The sequence below is a fragment of the Zootoca vivipara genome, chromosome 7, assembly GCF_963506605.1.
Source record: "Zootoca vivipara chromosome 7, rZooViv1.1, whole genome shotgun sequence".
Taxonomy (NCBI): Eukaryota; Metazoa; Chordata; class Lepidosauria; order Squamata; family Lacertidae; genus Zootoca; species Zootoca vivipara.
Genome location: NC_083282.1, coordinates 31,093,828 through 31,112,678, shown reverse-complemented (window position 1 = coordinate 31,112,678; position 18,851 = coordinate 31,093,828). Strand labels below are relative to the sequence as shown.

At 41.4% G+C, this 18,851-nt stretch overlaps 1 protein-coding gene across 3 annotated transcripts in view; it reads right to left on the bottom strand.

The window, feature by feature from the left end:
* The window catches only part of SLC44A5 (solute carrier family 44 member 5), an 88,084-nt gene that overhangs the window by 34,366 nt on the left and 34,867 nt on the right, over positions 1 to 18,851 (bottom strand). For all 3 annotated transcript variants that reach the window (XR_009557888.1, XM_035122672.2, XM_035122671.2), the window contains exons 5-10: positions 11,251 to 11,335; positions 7,203 to 7,287; positions 5,000 to 5,128; positions 3,714 to 3,774; positions 2,597 to 2,720; positions 599 to 682 (exon numbers count right to left, since the gene is read on the bottom strand). Coding sequence is in view for 2 of the 3 variants with exons in the window: in XM_035122672.2 (XP_034978563.2) it covers positions 599 to 682; positions 2,597 to 2,720; positions 3,714 to 3,774; positions 5,000 to 5,128; positions 7,203 to 7,287; positions 11,251 to 11,335 (568 nt within the window). In the remaining variant the exon portion in view is untranslated. The remainder of the gene's footprint in view (positions 1 to 598; positions 683 to 2,596; positions 2,721 to 3,713; positions 3,775 to 4,999; positions 5,129 to 7,202; positions 7,288 to 11,250; positions 11,336 to 18,851) is intronic.

The following is an 18,851-nucleotide window of genomic DNA, read 5'->3' as shown; positions in this document are numbered from 1 at the left end:
GCCTGGTTCCCTGTAACTTTGCTTCTCGCAGTGAGGGGACCGCCAGAAGGCCCTCGGCGCTGGACCTCAGTGTCCGGGTTGAACGATGGGGGTGGAGATGCTTCAGGTATCATGGGCATGGTGTGGGCAGGGCATGCTGGGCACCCACAGTGTGGGGCCCAAGTTGATGCCATTATGTGGCAGGATGGCAATAGGACTACAGCTAGAGTTTTCTGATGTATAGATAGCATTGTCAAACTGTGGGTTGGAACCCAGGTTCTGGGCCGCCAGATTTTGACAGAGAAATTGAATTCAACCCTTTAAAGTGTAGTCGAGGGAAGCCTTGTTTATGAGTGGTAGGTATATACCCCTCCCGAATATGATACCATGGGGCTCCAGTCCACCTGCTTCCTCGTTGTTTAGGTACGATTGTGGAAGGACCACAAGGGACTGATATTCCTGCACAAGGGACAGGAAAGAGCCATAACAAAACCCCAAGATGCACTGGTGCGGTGAATGGAAGTGCCAGAGGCGGCTCCCCCACCCCTGCGTTTTGTGTGCCTTGCAGCACCCCAATTTCACATGCAAGAAGCAAGGCCTCCTCTGAATATAAACTTACATTAAAATCCAATACCAAGAACTGGCATAGTCTTCAAAAATTTTCATCCCGACTGATCTTGCATCAAGAACATTATTGATGCCACTTTAAAAAGAAAGGGGGGGAGGGGAACATTTTAGTCATATGTACAGTAACATTAAATATATGTAGTAACTTTTAATCACCATTATTACTAGTAGTTAAAATACTTTCACAATACAGTCGTACCTTGGTTGAAGAACGCCTTGCGAGTCAAACATTTTGGCTCCCGAATGCAGCAAACCCACAAGTGAGTGTTCCGGTTTGCGAACCCAAACATCTGGCGCGGCTTCTGTGGCTTCCAATTGGCTGCAGGAGCTTCCTGCAGCCAATCAGAAGCCGCACCTTGGTTTCCAAACGTTTTGGAAGTCGAACGGACTTCCGGAACGGATTCTGTTCGACTTCCAAGGTATGACTGTAATACCAAATTTAGAAGCAAAATTTATACAGAAATCCAACATTTTTAATGTGATTACAAGAAAAAGAAAAGAATACAGCACAATTAAGGAATACATTTATAATTTCCGCCATACTACCAACCTCTTTCCTTGGGGGCTTTTAAGCAGAGGGTGGATGGCCACCTGTCATGGATGCTTTAGCTCAGATTCTTGCATTGCAGGGGGTTTAACTAGATGACCCTTCGGGTACCTTCAAACTCTACAATAATTCTATGATTCTGTGAGCCTTAAAAACAAGGCATGTGAAGGATGGTTCTGCTGTAAATCTAAATGCATACTGCTAAGGCTGCTTTAACCATCTAACATGCCCCTGGTGAAATTTCTGTCAACTGATCAAAGTTTCAATTTCATCTGACCTAAAAAGCAACATTAGTTGAATCTCTGTAGTGACAGAAATTAATTGGAAAGGGTAATATTTTAAAGGCTATATGCAGGGACAAATGGTTTATTGAGTTTGAAGGAATCTGGATAAGGTGTTCATTCCCCACTGCCATGTTGACTGGTGCTGTGTTTTGTAATAAACACAACAAGGCTGTTTGTGTGAATGCATGAAGATTTTGCTTTCACATCCAAGGTTCAAAATTTGGTATATCGTAGCTGAAATAACCCAGGGAAGGAGGAGAATGGCTGGGGAAAAGTTTAAGCACCTGATCTCTTCACACGTCTTGGATACATATCTCTTTCTAAAGGTGCTTTCTTATATTATTGAAAAAAATGGCCACTGTAGGTATGTGAACAGTGCTGAAGCTGGAACGAGGCCCCAGGGCAAAAAATCTAGGGCCCTGCAGCCCAGGAGACACCCAAATGACCACAGAGAGGGTGGAAGATGATAGGAGGCAGCAACAAACAGGCCCGATGAACTGAACTGATGCTACAATAATTGCCTCACCATTCTGTCTTCTTATTTTAAGAAAAACAATTTTATCCTTTTCTACAACAAAACAGAGTTTATTCCTAAAGTACATGTATTTTATCATCATGGCAGCAGCAGAAGAAGAAGAAGAGGGGGGGAACCCCAATTTTGTTGTAATGGTTCTATGATCAAAGTGAGTTTTATACTGCAAAACCGCACATTGTTGGAGTTTTTCCTGTTTTAATTAGGCCTGGCAAACTATTTTGCCTGCTTGCTGCTTTTGCATTTCAGGAATGTGGGGGCAGTTGTAAAGCATAGAATAGCAGTGAGGGGGCAGGGAAGACAAGAAATGTTAATTGTGTGCTTCATGAATGTGATTTGGTACAATCCCACCCCACCACCACCAGACCAGGGTCTAAAATTTCCTAGCTGCACTAATGTAAATTGCAGACATTTGTGTATAATCTCCAGTTTGCTCCTAAGATAACCGAAATGAAGAGTATGAAGATTCACCTCCTGTTTAAGTCAGACATAGGCCCATGTGAACAGTGCTCCAAAAATAATACTGTAGTAATTCCATGGTAGTGCAGCCAAGCATAGAAATTATCATTTGGCAAATAGGTCAGGCAAAGTTATACAAACACACAGACGGACACACACAATCCATACTTTGCAGCTTCCCTGAGATCGGTGACGTTCCTTGTTTTTCCTCTTCCATCTTTGAAAGTAGTCTGATTGGCCACAGTCAGAACTCCATTTTTAGTGGCAAAATCAGGAAAACATCTCTTAAGAACTGTTAAAACAAAAACAAGGAAAAATATTTATAGTGAGTCCTGCTTTTTTATTTTTTAAAAAACCTCGCCGTTCCTATTTGCCATTCAGTTCCATCCATTTAAGTACCATAAACTGATTTCTGTTTGCACAGCATTCTCTTAGAAATGTAACAAATATCATGGATGCCATCTCACCCATGTAGTAAGACACCTACAAGAAAAGGCATGTCTGAAGCATCATGTTGTCTGCTCTGTATGTTACATAGCTGCCAAGTCTCCCGTATTCCCCGGGAAACCCCCGTTTTCCCAGCCGTTCCCAGCTGGAAAAACTGATTTTTTTTTTGTTTTTCCCCGGTTCACTTACCAGCCGGGGGAGGCTCCTTCTGTGCATGTCTGGAGTCTCTGGACATGCGCAGAAGCGATTTCTGGCGCGGTGGCCATTTTGGAACTGGGTGGAGCATGCTCAGAAGCGACTTTCGATGCTGCTCTGCCCAGTTCCAAAATGGCCACAGCGCAACTTCCGGTCTGCCGATCCCTTATTTTTCCAGCAGGAACTTGGCAGGTATGGTATGTTACTCTAGGGTGCTATGGGTTGCCACCTGGCATAGGCAAGTGGTCTTGTCTTGTTCCAGTGTAGCTGGAGGACAGCACAGTGACATTTAAACTGGAGAAATCTAGAATATGTAAACTGGAGAAATCTAGAAAACTAGAATATTGCTAGTACTGGGGCATGCCAAGATCATTGCATAGTGCGTACACTGTCACAGCAGAAAGCCAGGTCTGGGCCATCCATGAGGTGGGCTGACACAGCTGCCTCAGGTGGCAGAACTCCAAGAGGTGGAGCTCCCTCAGACACCCAGCCAACCCCCTATGCTCCATGAGACCTCCAGAGATTTCAACAAAAACTGTCACTGCTTCGTGGGCGCCACTATGTGCCAAGGTAAAAGAGGCTTTGGCCGGGGGAGTGGGAGGCTCAGGTTGCGAAAGCACACGACAGATATTCAAATACTCACAAGGCCGGCTTGGAATGATCATGGAAGGACAATCTTCATCACGCATAACTTGGGCCACAGACTGGAAACCGAAAGAAAAACCCAAAGTTAGAAATAATCATGTGACAATTGAATCTATAGCGTTCCCCTTTTTCTTTCTTTTTTAAAAATATGCTTTTTAAAACCCTTGCAGATTATTTGATTGAGGCCACAGTAGAGCATCTAAATGAAAAATAGGATGGAGCCGTGACTCTCTGGCATCCTGCTAACAATGAAAACAAAACAGTAGGCATCAGACAAAAACCCTTGAACAGAGAAAGCTTCAAGCAGGTGGCCTTGTGCTCATCGCAGGTAGGAATAAAATTACCTTTTAACACTATTAACATAATTAACTTAAGGCTGCAATCAGGACTCAGCAAGGGGTTTTCAGTATGAGGTGAATATTAAAGTAGGTTTGAATATTTGTTTTTAAAGCTATCAAGTTGTTTCAAACTTATAATGTGATTACAAGGTAAGAATTAATTTCCAAGGCTAATACCCATTCCCTTATCCTATAAATGAATAAACTGGTCACTGTGGAAGAACCAATCCAAGCCCGGTTTAAAGATATACCTTCAAAAGTATGGTAAGTAAAAAGACAGCAGACCAAAATGGAACAAGCGTCACCTAGTTGCAGACTTCCCCATTGTGTGAGAAATTTTTTATATCTATTTAAATTATAGTAATTGGCTAGTGCAATTTCTTCTCCTCCCCTGTTGCCTCCCAGAGCCAATTTCTTTGGGCGGGGGAGCAGGAGAGGAAAGCAGAGGATGAGGAAGTTCCGCCATGACATGAAAGTCCTTTCCGCCATTGGAGCTGCAGCACTGGGTATGGCCCATTAGTTCTAGATTTACATATAAATGTATAATTTAATTTAAGATTTAAATATAGATTAGTACATGGAATTTTTATCTAACTCTGTGCCCTCTTTTGTTTCCTTTCTTTGGTGATGGGTTTCCTCTTTTCTTATGACCAACTTAATTTTTAATATTTTAGTTACAAGACTAAGGATGAAGATTTTTGAAACTCTTATCAAAATAGCATTTTAATTATAAAATGTATCAATAGAAGGAAACCTCTTGCCCATTGCTGGTCATACTGGAGTCTTTGGGTATAATCTGCACCAGGAATAACATAGCTGTAACCAACAATAGAGTTAAAAAAAACACAAGCCATGTACAGCTATGGAGATATAAACCTGCTAAGTCCCCACCCACTTTGGACAGATAAAAGTAATATTCACATCATAATATCTTATCTATACTCACCTTCCATGGCTTGCTAAAGCCAGGCTTGCAAAACTGTCTGTAGTATTCCCAATAACTTTTGTTATATCTGTAGGAAGATTGCATGTCTATGTAGGTTGCAAACCTGTCTGGGCACTTTGAGACACAAAGCTTTAAGAAAAGAAAAATGCACATTGATCTAAGCAACACGGGAAGATGAGAAAGTTGAATTATCAAAGCAGTTGGACAAAATAAAAGCCATCTCTGAGAGTAATTCATTTCATCAGAATGCCTACTTAGCACAGCACTTAGAAACAGACACCACATTTTTTTATCCTTGCAGTATCTTGAAGATAAACACGTTTGAAACACAGAGGAGACAGTATGACATTTTCACCAGCTGCAGCATTTTCCCCAAATCTTCCTGCCTGATAGAAGTATTTGATTTTTAAATCTGTTTATTAATCCTTTTTCTTTTTAAATGAAGTACTTGGAAGAAGGCATTTTCTCAAGGCTTCCAAGTGCTTACAAATACTTTTGAAGGCAATTCAGTAGGTGCCCATGCAGTGTAGTTCGCACAGTACACAAACATTAATCAGTGAAGTGTGCAACTGTTAAAATGGTTTTGCCCTAACAGGGTATTTGCAGAGCCAACCACTTTCACTTTCAGTAGCTCAGTCAAAAGCAAATAAAGATTTCATTATTGTACACGGGTTAAAGCTAGCCTGTGCTTTATTCAGGCCATAACTCTTTCTAAAGTCATATAATACATGGCAATCAAGTTCACACAGAGTGCTTCAGTTTATTTCCTGATCCCAGTATCTGCTACACCAGCAGATAATTACCTAGGATGGGAGGATACAAAACACAGCTTTTCAATGAAACTTCATAGATATGCTGCATTTTAATTTTGCACACATGGTCTCCTTTGAACATCTCCTCCTTTAAACAGGCTGAACCCCTTGCAATATAAATCCAATATATTAGCACATTTAATTTGCATGCTGTAATCACACACACACACACACACACACACAGAGAGAGAGAGAGAGAGAGAGTGGTTTCCAATTACTGCAGACCATGTTTTTCAAAAGCCAAGCCATGGACCCCTTACTTTTCAAAACTTTGATATTTCTATGGTAGTTTTTGTTATGTCAATGGAGCCATGGATTCCCTGGGTAGCTTAGGCAGACCTCCTGGAGTCAACGGAGCAACAATTGGGAACCACTGATGTATAGTATAAGTATATGTTTAAATGCTGGCTTTTTCCTATTTCTTTCAAAATAAATCCCATATAAAGCTCATTTGTAAAACCTGTAACAGCACAATCCTATTCATATTTGTTGAGAAATAAGTCCCATTCAGATCCCAGGTAAGTGGATATACAGTTTCAGGCAATGCCCTGGACTGGAAAAGAAGCTTAGCCTGTGCCTTTTGGCACTGTCAAAGCCTGTTAACTCGCCTTAATTCTCAAAACACTGATTAAACCCCAGCACCCAGGACTCTAGAGCGTGTCAGGACACCCAGCAACCTGGGGAAGTCATAGAATCATAGAGTTGGAAGAGACCACAAGGGCCATCCAGTCCAACCCCCTGCCAAGCAGGAAACACCATCAAAGCATTCTTGACATATGGCTGTCAAGCCTCTGCTTAAAGACCTCCAAAGAAGGAGACTCCACCACACTCCTTGGTAGCAAATTCCACTGCCGAACAGCTCTTACTGTCAGAAAGTTCTTCCTAATGTTTAGGTGGAATCTTCTTTCTTGTAGTTTGAATCCATTGCTCCGTGTCCGCTTCTCTGGAGCAGCAGAAAACAACCTTTCTCCCTCCTCTATATGACATCCTTTTATATATTTGAACATGGCTATCAAATCACCCCTTAACCTTCTCTTCTCCAGGCTAAACATACCCAGCTCCCTAAGCCGTTCCTCATAAGGCATTGTTTCCAGGCCTTTGACCATTTTGGTTGCCCTCTTCTGGACATGTTCCAGCTTGTCAGTATCCTCCTTGAACTGTGGTGCCCAGAACTGGACACAGTACTCCAGGTGAGGTCTGACCAGAGCAGAAGTCACAGCAGTACGTTTACAGATGTTCACATACACAATATTTTCAGGACCCGTATTTATCATCCCTCTCCCACCACCACTGTAGAGAAAGCCAACAGTACTTCTAAAAACCTTCACTTTAAGAAGTAGCTCTGGTAAGTGATACTCCTTGTGCTCTGAATCTGTCTGTCATTTACATACCTGTGTTGTAGGGCACTGTAGGTTTATTAGCACTAGAGGGCTGGCACATTTCAGAATGTTAAAGTAAAACAAAATTGTCTTGTTCCTGCAAATGAATAGGTATGAAATAATAACTCCATGTATATTCACAGTAATAATCCACAGTATGTATGAATCCATAATAGAATCACTTAAGAGACCACAACAAAAAAATAAAGAAAACAGAGCAAAAGAATTCTCAAGGGAATTGACGGAAGCACATCTGAACTCTAATTATGGGAAGGACAATACAGGTACTTCCCTGTGGAGTAGATCACAATGCACTTAGTCACATATATTAACCTGATTCTAGATCTCATAGGTTAAAGCTTTGTCACCTAGCCATATAGTACTTCTAGTGTATTCTGAATCTATCTTGTACATATACGTAGTAGGTGTTCAAACACATGCTACACTGCACAAATAAACTGGTGGTTTTTATGTTAATCACAAGGTGGCACTAAAAAATCAATCAAGAATTTCTTTGCATAAGGGAACCTGTGGATTAGATAAAGTCCCAAGAATCTTCTATCGAAAAGTACTAAAATGGATTGTATGTAAGACACACACACTAGAGCTGACATATTGGTGACTCTGAAAGGGAGAGGGGGAGAATTAACTCATTCATTTCTGCCCAGGAACATGCAGAACATAAAACTGGCTCCCATTAGCTGCAGCACTGTTCTCCTGAAAGGTTGGCGATAATAGGCCTTTTTCACATTCATCCATGCTAACCAGAAAATGTGTGAAGAAGATTGATAGCATGTGAGTCTGTGAACACTTTGCTGACTATCTGCTTTTTCCAACCTCTGTCAATAACTCTGAACCAATTCAAGTCAGAAAACACAAAGAGGCCACAGAAGACATATATGGTGATTAGGTAATAAGGAAGCTTGCATATTCAAAGTTCAGACAAGTATTCTACATTACTACAACTTTGGAAACTCACATTCATACAATTAGCTGGTAGATCCAGTAAAAAAGCTCGGCAATGTATGACTGTCTCCTTCAAAGGCAAGCTTTATTTCATGTTGGAGCTATAGTCTTCTGAATGCAAAACAAATTTAGGACTTACATGGAGATTAGCAAATAGATGGATTAAGGTGCTGATGGGTCCCCAGGAATGGTGTTAGATAAGACAAAATGGAATTAATTCTGCATTGTTGTAATTCAATTCCCCCTATACCTAGTCTATGAATGCCCAAGTATCAAATCTTCTAAAATATTTGCTTGGTGTAGTATTTGTTTAAAACAGTGGAACATTTATTTGCATTTTATTGCTTTGTGCCAAGGGACTCTAAAGGGCATTAACACAGAGATTAGTATCCATCTCCAAATTTAATTTCCCTCAAGACATGAATTAGGGCCAGCCTCTAGATCTTTAATGTCAAGCTTTGGGTCAGTGTGTCAGGCTTATCCGAAACTTTTTTTGTTTCCCAGCTAGTTGTTCAAAACTGCATGTGGTTTGTTATAACCATTGTTTTAAATGCTGATTTATTGAAATGAATTAACACATGCAAATTGGCCCCAAAATCATGCTTGCTTTTTTAAAAAAGTAATTTGGCTCTATGACACTTAATACATCCATAGAGGAAGCCACCCCCTTCACACAAATGTGGAATATGTGGGTTGACCGGAGAGATCCCTCCAGTTCGTTCTGCTGGCTAAGCTGGTCTTCCACCAACATTGCCACTGTGGGGTACAACTGAAAACCCCCATAACAGCATCAGGCTCTATCATCCTGGCTACCCACGATTTCCACTGTGACTGTCTTGGTCAGCCATCCTGAGAATGCAACAGTGGCTCTGCAGCTCTGCAAAGCCCCACTGGCAAGGAGTGGTGGTTTGAACGGTACCATCACAGCACAATTCTATACATATCCACTCATAAGTAAACGCCTGAGTGAGACTTACGCTGAGCTAAGTGTGCATTGAATTGCAGTGGGAGAATCCATATATTCAAATGCAATTTGTTTACAGTGAAGATATCATAACTCCCACCCCCTTGCAGGAGTCTTCTTGCCACAGTTGATGCAACAGAAGCAAATGCTTTTACTGTTTTGAACATAGTGCATGGAATGCCAATGGAGCAATCAAGCTCTGAACTCGGTCCAAAAGGGAATCATTGCCAATTGATACCACTGGGTTCATTTGCAGTGAATTCATGCTATTTCAACATTTATTGTGAGATTTCTGTCATGTTTTGGTAATGCTATGGGCAATTGTTTCCTTTACAGAATTCTGAAGTGGAAACAAATATTTTCCTATGTTGTCCTAGGGTTGTAAGTTGGCACTGTTTTCCGTTCTGCCCCGTAGGTGGCATGGAGCACTGTTTCTGTTCCATTGCAGTTCATCTTCCACCAAAACCTATATTATTATTTTTGGCTGGCCACTGTGGTGAAACTATGTAACTTCTGTAAATTACGTAATTGCATAAATTATTTGATTTTGCTGTCACTGCTTCATTCCACCCCACTGATTTCAGTGCAAAGGAAACACAGTGCAAATGGGGGAAGGGTGTTAAATTGTTTGATGTCTGAAATACAATAATGAATATTGATTGTATTTGCTGGATTGATTATTGTTTTGGACATGGGGCAAATAAGCTAAGAGCATTTCACACCACCACAACAATAAAAAAAAAAATCAACAACTCCTTCTATGTGTCAGTATGCATCTATGAGTTTGTAAGTAGGAACATGCGACTGCAAGGGAAGAAAACTTGGTGCCTTCCAAATGTTGCTGGCTATACCTCTCATCAGTTAAAGCCAATGGCCAGGGATTGTGGGAATTGTAGCACTGCAGAATCTTGAGGGCTTTCCACTGGCTACCTCTGTGTTACAATAGTAGTAGTCACAGTACTACTGTTATACTGCCTTTAAACAGTAAAATCCTTCTCAATTATATATACGGTATATATATATATATATATATATATAGAGAGAGAGAGAGAGAGAGAGAGAGAGAGAGAGAGAGAGAGAGAGAGAGAGAGAGAGAAGGATTTTACTGTTTAAAGGCAGTATAACAATATTGGGAAGTGGTGCAACTGGGAATTGGGAATTGGAAAGCAAAGGGAAAGAATGGCTCAACATGGCAGATCGTCTAATCCAGGCATCCCCAAACTGCGGCCCTCCAGATGTTTTGGCCTACAACTCCCATGATCCCTAGTTAACAGGACCAGTGGTTGGGGAAGATGGGAATTGTAGTCCAAAACAGCTGGAGGGCCAAAGTTTGGGGATGCCTGATCTAATCTAAAAGTATCCTATCTATTGTTCAGGAAGGCTTCCTAGGTATTCAAAGAAATCAAATACTGTACAGGATGCTTTGTCTATAAAATATATTATGCTTTACAGCAGATGATTGGATGGATAACCCACCAGACCCAGATTCTATAGAGTTGCTTTTAGGTGTTCAAAACACTGTGATAACGTAGGGACATTAAAGTGGGTGATCTGCAGGGAGAATTTGTGAGTGGCTCTTGGCCCAAAGTTCAGACCTGAACTTACAGAAATTTCCTGAACGAAAATAAAGTGCATTCTTTTAAGCTGGTAGCAGCCAGTGGTAGAATTCTCCTTTGCTGTTTTTCTGCTGCTGGCATGTGGTACCCACTGAGCAAGGGGTATCTAGTTTACTGAGATGAGGTGCAGCCTGTGGTACTTAGGATTTATTTTTCTTCTTGGAATGACAGGAACAATTTCTCAGAGGACATTTCAATTAAACGTTCCAACTTATGCTGGCTAATCAGCTCCAATGCATTTTATAAAGTGTGGCATTCTAATCACTGGGATGCATGACGTAATTGCATTTTACTGAATTATGAACAGCCTTCGGACTGCACATGTACAATGGTTTTGCTTTGATCACTTAGCTTTTTAAAAATATAAATCTTAATTGGAGTCAACACAGAGAAACCACTGAGGGAAGGCAGGGTCCTCCCTCATCCTTCCATTAAGACTTCCAGGAGACAGAAGTATAATTCTCCCTTTCATGCATCATGAAAAGTGAAGGCAAAGGAATATCTTGGTACTTACTCATTAGGCGTGTCCTTTTGACCACAGAACTGCCCATAGCTGTCAGTTGGGTAAGCTACTTTTCTGGGGTCACCGTGTACCCAAGCTGCGAAAAAGAAAGCGTCAGTGATATTTTATAGTTCAATTTCCTCATTGTAGCAGGTTGGCTTGGGATTAAAGTTTGCTGGTCATTAAAATGCACTGCCAGCCATGTACCATTTTAACCTCTCTCAATAGCTACTGAATACGATTGATTTTCCTTAAACAGTAGATTTCCCCCCCTTTTAATGAAAAAAGTATGGATGAAGAGATAGAAAGTAAAACATTTCTCTCTCCCCCTCCCCCTTTCCATCAGGTCATATCTGGCTGGCAGCCAGAAAATGAGGTAATGCACTTAGAAAATAACGGTTATTAAAATGAGGACAGGGAACCATTACAAAGACTTTGTTGGCATGAAGCCATACAATGGCAGCAAACAAAGCTAAAACAAACCTAAGCGTGCCTGCACTCACACATCTTAGATTCTCTCTGCACACTGAATTGCATGAGCCTCTTACAATGCACTCTCAACCCTGATTTATGCAAATCACTTTGAACTTGCTGTCCTATAATTGCCACATGCATTCGTCTTTATTTTTTGTAGTTTTGAAATTTAGAAACACTCAAAACTAAATCTTCTCCAGTGTCACTGGTGCACTCTAGCAATGGAGTGATAGGGCACGACACAACAGAGCCCTGTATAGAACTGTACATTGGCACTTGTGGTCCAGAGGTGGTTTTATTAGTATGTTTATTATTGCATTTACTGTATATCCCACCTTTCCTTCAAGGAGCTCAAGGTGGGGTACAGACTTCTCCTTCTCCCAGAGGCGTAGCTAGCTGCTCCGGCACCCAGAGTGGCCTGCAGGGGCAAGGCTAGCTGCCCGTGGGGGTGCATGTCCCAGGGGGCAGCACTGGTGGTGCCGAGCATCCGGGGGGTGCTGCCCACGGCGATGTCACCCCCTCATGGATGACACCCAGGGCGGGCCGCACCCACCTTGCTCCACTACTGCCTCCTCCCCATTTCTTCCTCACAACAACCCTGTGAGATAGGTTAGGCTGAGAGGCAGTGACTGGCCCAAGGCCACCCAGTGAGCTTCATGGCTGAGTGGGGAATTGAACCCTGGTCTCTCAGGTCCTAACCCAACACTCTAACCACTACACCACATCTTAAGCTAATAAACCTTTAATTAATCTTAATAGCCAAAAGCTGCTTTCCACAATGGGATTCATTCATGGCTTCTTTTCCATTTCATTGAACTGCCAGAATTAAAGCCTACTGCATTTCATTCATCTTACCTCCAGCAATCTATGGAAAAAAATAAAGCTGTTTATATGCTACCGCAATGCATTTGCAGATTTAAAGAGAAGGCAGTGGCTTGACATCTTTCATTAGCAGTGCAATCCTATACATGTTTACTCAGATGTAAGTCCCAGTGAGTCTAATGGGGCTTGTTCCCAGCTAAGTGGGTATGAGACTGCAACCTAAATTCATTAGGCAGTTGGGTCACTTGGAAGCACAACCCCCCCCCCCCACAGTATATTACAGATCACTGTACTAGTTTGTAAGAAAACAGTCATGTTTACATGTAATTCCAAACCATAATTAATCCAGAGCTGTGTGCATGAGCCTTGGGATCATGCACACGCAAAAGTGTGGCTGGAAGGTGGGTTTCATAAGCTTTAAGTTTCCCCTTTAAAAAAATCCTGTCTTAAAACAAAGACTGTTATGAATGGAGGTGGCGCATCCTGTTTTACCGCCTGGGGAGAAATAAGAAGGTGCCCCCAATGCTTCACCAAAGGCTCACTTACAGGGTTGCCCTGCAAGATCTCATGAGTGCCCCATGAAATGTCGCTGGAATTCAGAAACTACCACCAAAGCCGCTTCTTCTCACTTCTCTGGTGGGGCAGGGGGAGCTTGCAGTGGCTCTTGATGAGTGAGGAGAAGCAGCAGTGGCTTCCAATCAGATCTAGTGAGATCTTACCAGAACCTGCTTCTCCTCACTTCTCCAGAAACAGCAGGGGGTGCAGGTGGGTGGCTTCTAGTGAGTTCTCATGAGAGCCATACAAGATCATGAGGGTCTCTTGTGAGATCTTACTAGAAGCCACTGCAGCTTCTTTTGCCAGCAGTGGGGAGGGGAACCTGTAGTACGGCCATCCCCTTGGATTCTGTCACCTGAGGCAGCTGCCGCCGTTTGCCTCATGGCTGGCCGTGCTGGCTTAAACCTCAATCTTTGATTCATATGTAACAAGAAGGCTCATATGTAACAAGAAGCAGGAGAAGAAGGGAGTGTGCAAGTCTGATGTTTTGGTCAGGTTCATATCACATATCAATCTGATGTCCAGCAGATTTAAATATTTGAGCTTCTGGGCTAGTATCCGTTGGCTTGTGCAACATTTAAGTTTGAGTTCCAAAAAGTCTGATGTGACTGTTTAAAGGCAGGGAACTTCACAGTAGTTAAACTCTATCATACAGGTATAGAAGTATATAGAAGTCCAGTAATTCTTGGAGTTTTGTACATACAATTGTGATTTCAATTCAGGAATGAGGTCTCCAAGCACACACACACACACACACACACACACACACAAACTTTCAGCTGTTGTAAGGTGCATAACACAATTGCACATGTTAAAACATTATGTCGTGCTGCTTGTAAATTAATAGACTTTTTGGTATAACATTTGGATATTTAGGATACTTCTCTGTATTACTAGCTCCCCCAAAGAGTAGCACAAAGCCACTAGCACATTTGCTTAACAAGGGTAATACTACACCTCTGAGGTTTAAAATCCTAAGCAATGCAATGTATCTACCTTCAAAGGTACAAAAGCAAGCCAAGGTCCATACTAAAAAATCATGACCTAAAAACATGCCCTAAAAACACTATGGCGTTTTATTTGGGGAAAGGTTTGTTGTCTATCATCTACTAAACCATGGATATATATAAACTGGAGAATAGAAGAAATCACATTCTTGAAATGGGACATGATGTATGAGCACAAAGGTTTTCATTGTCCTTGAATATTTCCCATCTATTGCAGAAAAATGCCATGTCCAAACAGATCAATTTTTGCAGCTGATATGAACTCCTTTAATCTCTTCTTTATGCACTCTATAGTGCAGTTTCTGTAGCAACCTTTCCTCTTTTTGAGGTTAGTTTGTTTTCAAGAATGTTGACACTACAGAAGATCCCTCCTCTTAGGACTGTTATTCTTCCCACCAGTACAGATACCAGCAGGGATAAATCTTGTCATGTGAGATTTAAAGCAGTCCAGCAATGTTGGTTGCAAAACGTAACAGCTGCATTTTTTGCAGATAATTTAGAATTAGCTACTGCTGCCAACATGATCCAGTTTGTCTCCAAAATTAGTTTTCATATTCCAAGAACTTCAAAAAATAGAGAAATAGTACTCTGATTAATGCTAACACACAACAATGTTCACATACAAACCAGAAGTCTCTCCCATGTAGAACAGGAATATGCCATGTTAAATCTGATGAAGAACAGAGTGGTCAGTGGATAATCAGATTTGGACCTTAACATCCAAATTCACATCAATGCTCAGCTACCAGATTCATAGAAAACATTTGTTCTATGCAAGTAGTTCTAAATTTTGTCAGACACACACAATCTGGACAAACATAGCATAACCTGGCAATAATAGATACAGTCAACAGCAATTCTCATAATAACAGCTGTGTTTTCCAGTTACTAATGTTATACTTATTGCCAGTTTAACCAGGTTACATTTGCTGATGTGAATACATGTTGTGTGAAATGCCCTTCAACCTCATTCAGTCGTCGCAACTGCCTCATTGCGACAAGAACTACTGGGAAGAGTCACTGTGATCCCTAAGCCTGTGCTGTTTTGGTTTCTTGAATAAAGAGTTAACTTCACTGACTCTAATGTTTTTATTGCTGACCCACTCCAGACCCTGGCTCCTGACACAAGTCTCCCCTGGGGTTGAAGAAGGTACCTAGGTGGACAAACTTTTAAAGAGACTAACTTCACCCTTCTTCACCATCCAGGTCTTGGTCACTGAGAAACAAGAGTGCCCATGAGAAGATTGTGCCACCTAAACAATAATTTGAACCCCACAAGTCATTTCTGCAAAATGGAAACAATAATGATCTAACGACCCAAGCTCATTTTAAAAACTGTGTTGTTTCCACAACACAAGCAGTGCACAGCAAGTGATGTGATTGTTTTATCAGCCCAACAGATGGTAAAAAGCTAGAAGCAAGTTCTTGAATTATACAGAACTCTTCATTAGGCAAAATAAAACATCACCATTACCCCACGTAAATAGTACTCCAGATCACCTAAATTTTGATTAAGTAAATATTGTGGCTGCCTTCCAGGACACTCTGATCAATGAAATTTAACTGTGTACTATTGCAATGGAGTTTGAACAGAGCTCTTGACTTTGAGGCCAGTTTTGCCTCTAATGGCAATTTATATCATCAGTTTCCCTTCGCCTTTGAGCAAACATGCAAATGGCAGCAAGGAGTGGGGAGTCCCCTGCCCCTACCAGCCTGTTCACTCCGATGTTTAAAGGAGAAAAGGGGGAGCTGCTTCAAGAAGTGCTTTTGCAAAGGGCAAGTCCTTTGCAAAAGCCCTCTTTGAAGCAGCTCCACTTCTCATTTGTCAGCAAGCAGGCAGGCAGCAGAGGTCAGGGAGTTTGGGCTGGCCACCCATTTAAAAGAGAAGTGCAAAGGGCTTTAATCCTCAGTCACTGGCTGAGCCTTCCTGACAGTCCACTAAACATTTCCCCCACAGACAGCCTTGCCCTATCATTACCACCACCACTAAATTGACAATGCTTCTCTCAGCTCACACTGCTGTTTAGTAGGCAGCTTGATTTACATGGGAAGGAAAGGTGTACTGACTCATTCCCATGCACCTTCCTCTCCACTGCAAATGCTAAGGAGCTATTCCCAGTGCCATTCAGGTAGGCAGCAAGGAGAAGGGATGCATGCAATGACCTCATTTGGACCCCACCATGCACCTCCCCTCTGTCTGCGTGTGTGAGTGGGTTTTCTCCCTGTGAATTTGTGTTTGGGTAGCTAGGATGTGTATGGCCTGCAAACTCACTGCCCACCAGTGAATGCAAGCCAAAAAGGTTGCCTATTTTTGCTATGTAGTCATACCTTGGTTCTCAAACAGAATGTGTTCGGGGAGTCTGTTCGACTCCCGGAACCATTCGAAAACCAAGGCACGGCTTCCGATTGGCTGCAGGAGAGTCCTGCAGCCAATCGGAAGCCACGTTGCACGTTTGGCTTCCAAAAATCGTTCGAAAACTGGAACACTCACTTCCAGGTTTTGATCATTCGGGAGCCGATTTGTTTGGGAGCCAAGGCGTTTGAGATCCCAGGTACGACTGTATAGCACTCTGATCTGGGCAAAAAGTGGAACACCAGCAATGTTGCAGAGGAATAGGTCCTCAGGGAACATGCTCCCCGACTTTAGCAGAGGAACCCCCAGCCTACCAATCAGGCCACAGAACACCCAGAAATGTTCATGCTACATTGCAATTTTGTATCTGCCCTATGGATTCAACCATAATGGCAACAAACAAGTGTTGCATTGACCTATTTTAAGGAACATGGTTTTCTTTGTCGAATTCTTTACCTTCTGAATTTACAAGTACACCCCCCTCATTTACACAGCGGCTTTGTTTTGCAAGTAGATTCATCTCAGTTTGCTGTGAAATCGGATTCCTTTAAATTGGAATCCCTTCTGCTATGTGGATACAGAGGGTAGATGGCTTCACATCTCAACTGAACGTAAGGAGAAAGCAAATATCTCATTCTCTTTCCCATTCTAGAAAGAATAGAAACTAACTGAACAACATCCACAGAAAGAAGAAATCAGCCTTAGACAGCTGTGTAGTTTTTTTGTTGCAGGTGTTTGTTGCGGTGAACTGCTGCTGACCCAATACCAAGTATTAAATGAAATAGAATCAAAGCATGTTCTGCATGGCTGAATACTTGATTGTTGGCAACGACCAAGGGCCTGCTTACAGACAGTGGGAGGGAGACAGTCATACTAATCAGCTGAGCATTAGTTTTTAAAACCTCTTTTAGTTTTTGCATATAAAGAGATGAACCAATGTTATATGAAACTATGGATTTACCAAGACCAGTACTTTTGGGGGGGGGGGAATTGAAGACTCTGGTGCTCTCTAATATGGAGAAAGCAAGGAGCGTAAATCGTTTTTTCCTCCTGTGCTTTTTCTGAAGTGGACACACAGTGGTACCTTGGCTTAAGAACGGCTTAGTTTATGAAAAACGTGGATTAAGAACCTGGAAGTGGGTGTTTTGGTTCGTGAACTTTGCTTTGGAAGCAGAACATGTTTCGTTTCCTGTTGAGTATTTGTAAATTGAGTCCCCCTCTGCTATGAGAAACCACATCTTGGTTTAAGAAAGCTTTGGTTTAAGAACGGACTTCTGGAACAGATTAAGTTCATAAACCAAGGTACCACTGTAATTAGTTGCATCTCATGTCATCTTTCTACATTATATAATGACTTGCAATGCCAAATAGATATTGTTCTCATATAGCATTAGCTCAGCACAGACATATGTTAAACAGCAATGTATTTGGGATGTGTGTGTTATGTTTTAAATTTCATTTACAAATTTACAAACTGGTACCATATTTTTTATATCAACATAACTAGCTTTATTGCTGGATTTGATGTATTACCTTTTCCAATGCATGTAAGTCTGAAATTTTTAATAATATACCTGAGTGTCCGTACTCCCATTTTAAAGCAGAAATTATTTTTTTGCAGCCATTCATAACATGAACCGCAAGTCTTTATCCAACAGGTAATAAACAATCTTGTTCAAAATGACTAATACTAATACTACTACTAATAATTTATTATTTCTACCCAGGCCAATACTGGGTCTATAGAGACAACAATCCTAATAAATTTCTCAATATACTTTAGGCAATGCTTTCTTATACGGTTTCAATGTTGTTAGTCTAATTGCCTGCCAAAATCTTTGTTCCAAGTCTTCATATCACTTGACAGATCCTTAGTGCAAACTTCCAGGAACCAATCATAAATCTTTGAGAATCTTAATATGTCAGCATTCCATGTAACAATGGTATAACACAAGAATGACATGTGCCTGTGCAAAAGCCTGTCAGGTCCCCATACTTCAAACCATCAAGTTATGCTGCCATCACTCACTAATGTACTTCAAGCACACAAAGCACTAGAAATCACAAACATCTGTCATTTTAATGCATTTTTCAAATATCCTCTCATTTTCTATTCTTTTATTGGTCTGGGATTGAGTTAGTGGCTGCAAAACACTAAACTGTAAGGTTCCATGTCAAGGACAAAATATGGAGAATAACTACTTGCTTTGGAAACTTAAAATAGGCTGCAAATCAGTTGATGATTAAGAACCAACAGCATTCTTGTGAAGTGTTTGCAAGGATTCTTGTAAAGTGTTTCCCTTTAAAAGATAAAACATTTAAAATATTTTAATATGTGGCAATAAAAACCGGCCAGTTGTGCTTATGGTTTTTAAACACTAGCAATTTACCAATACAGTGAA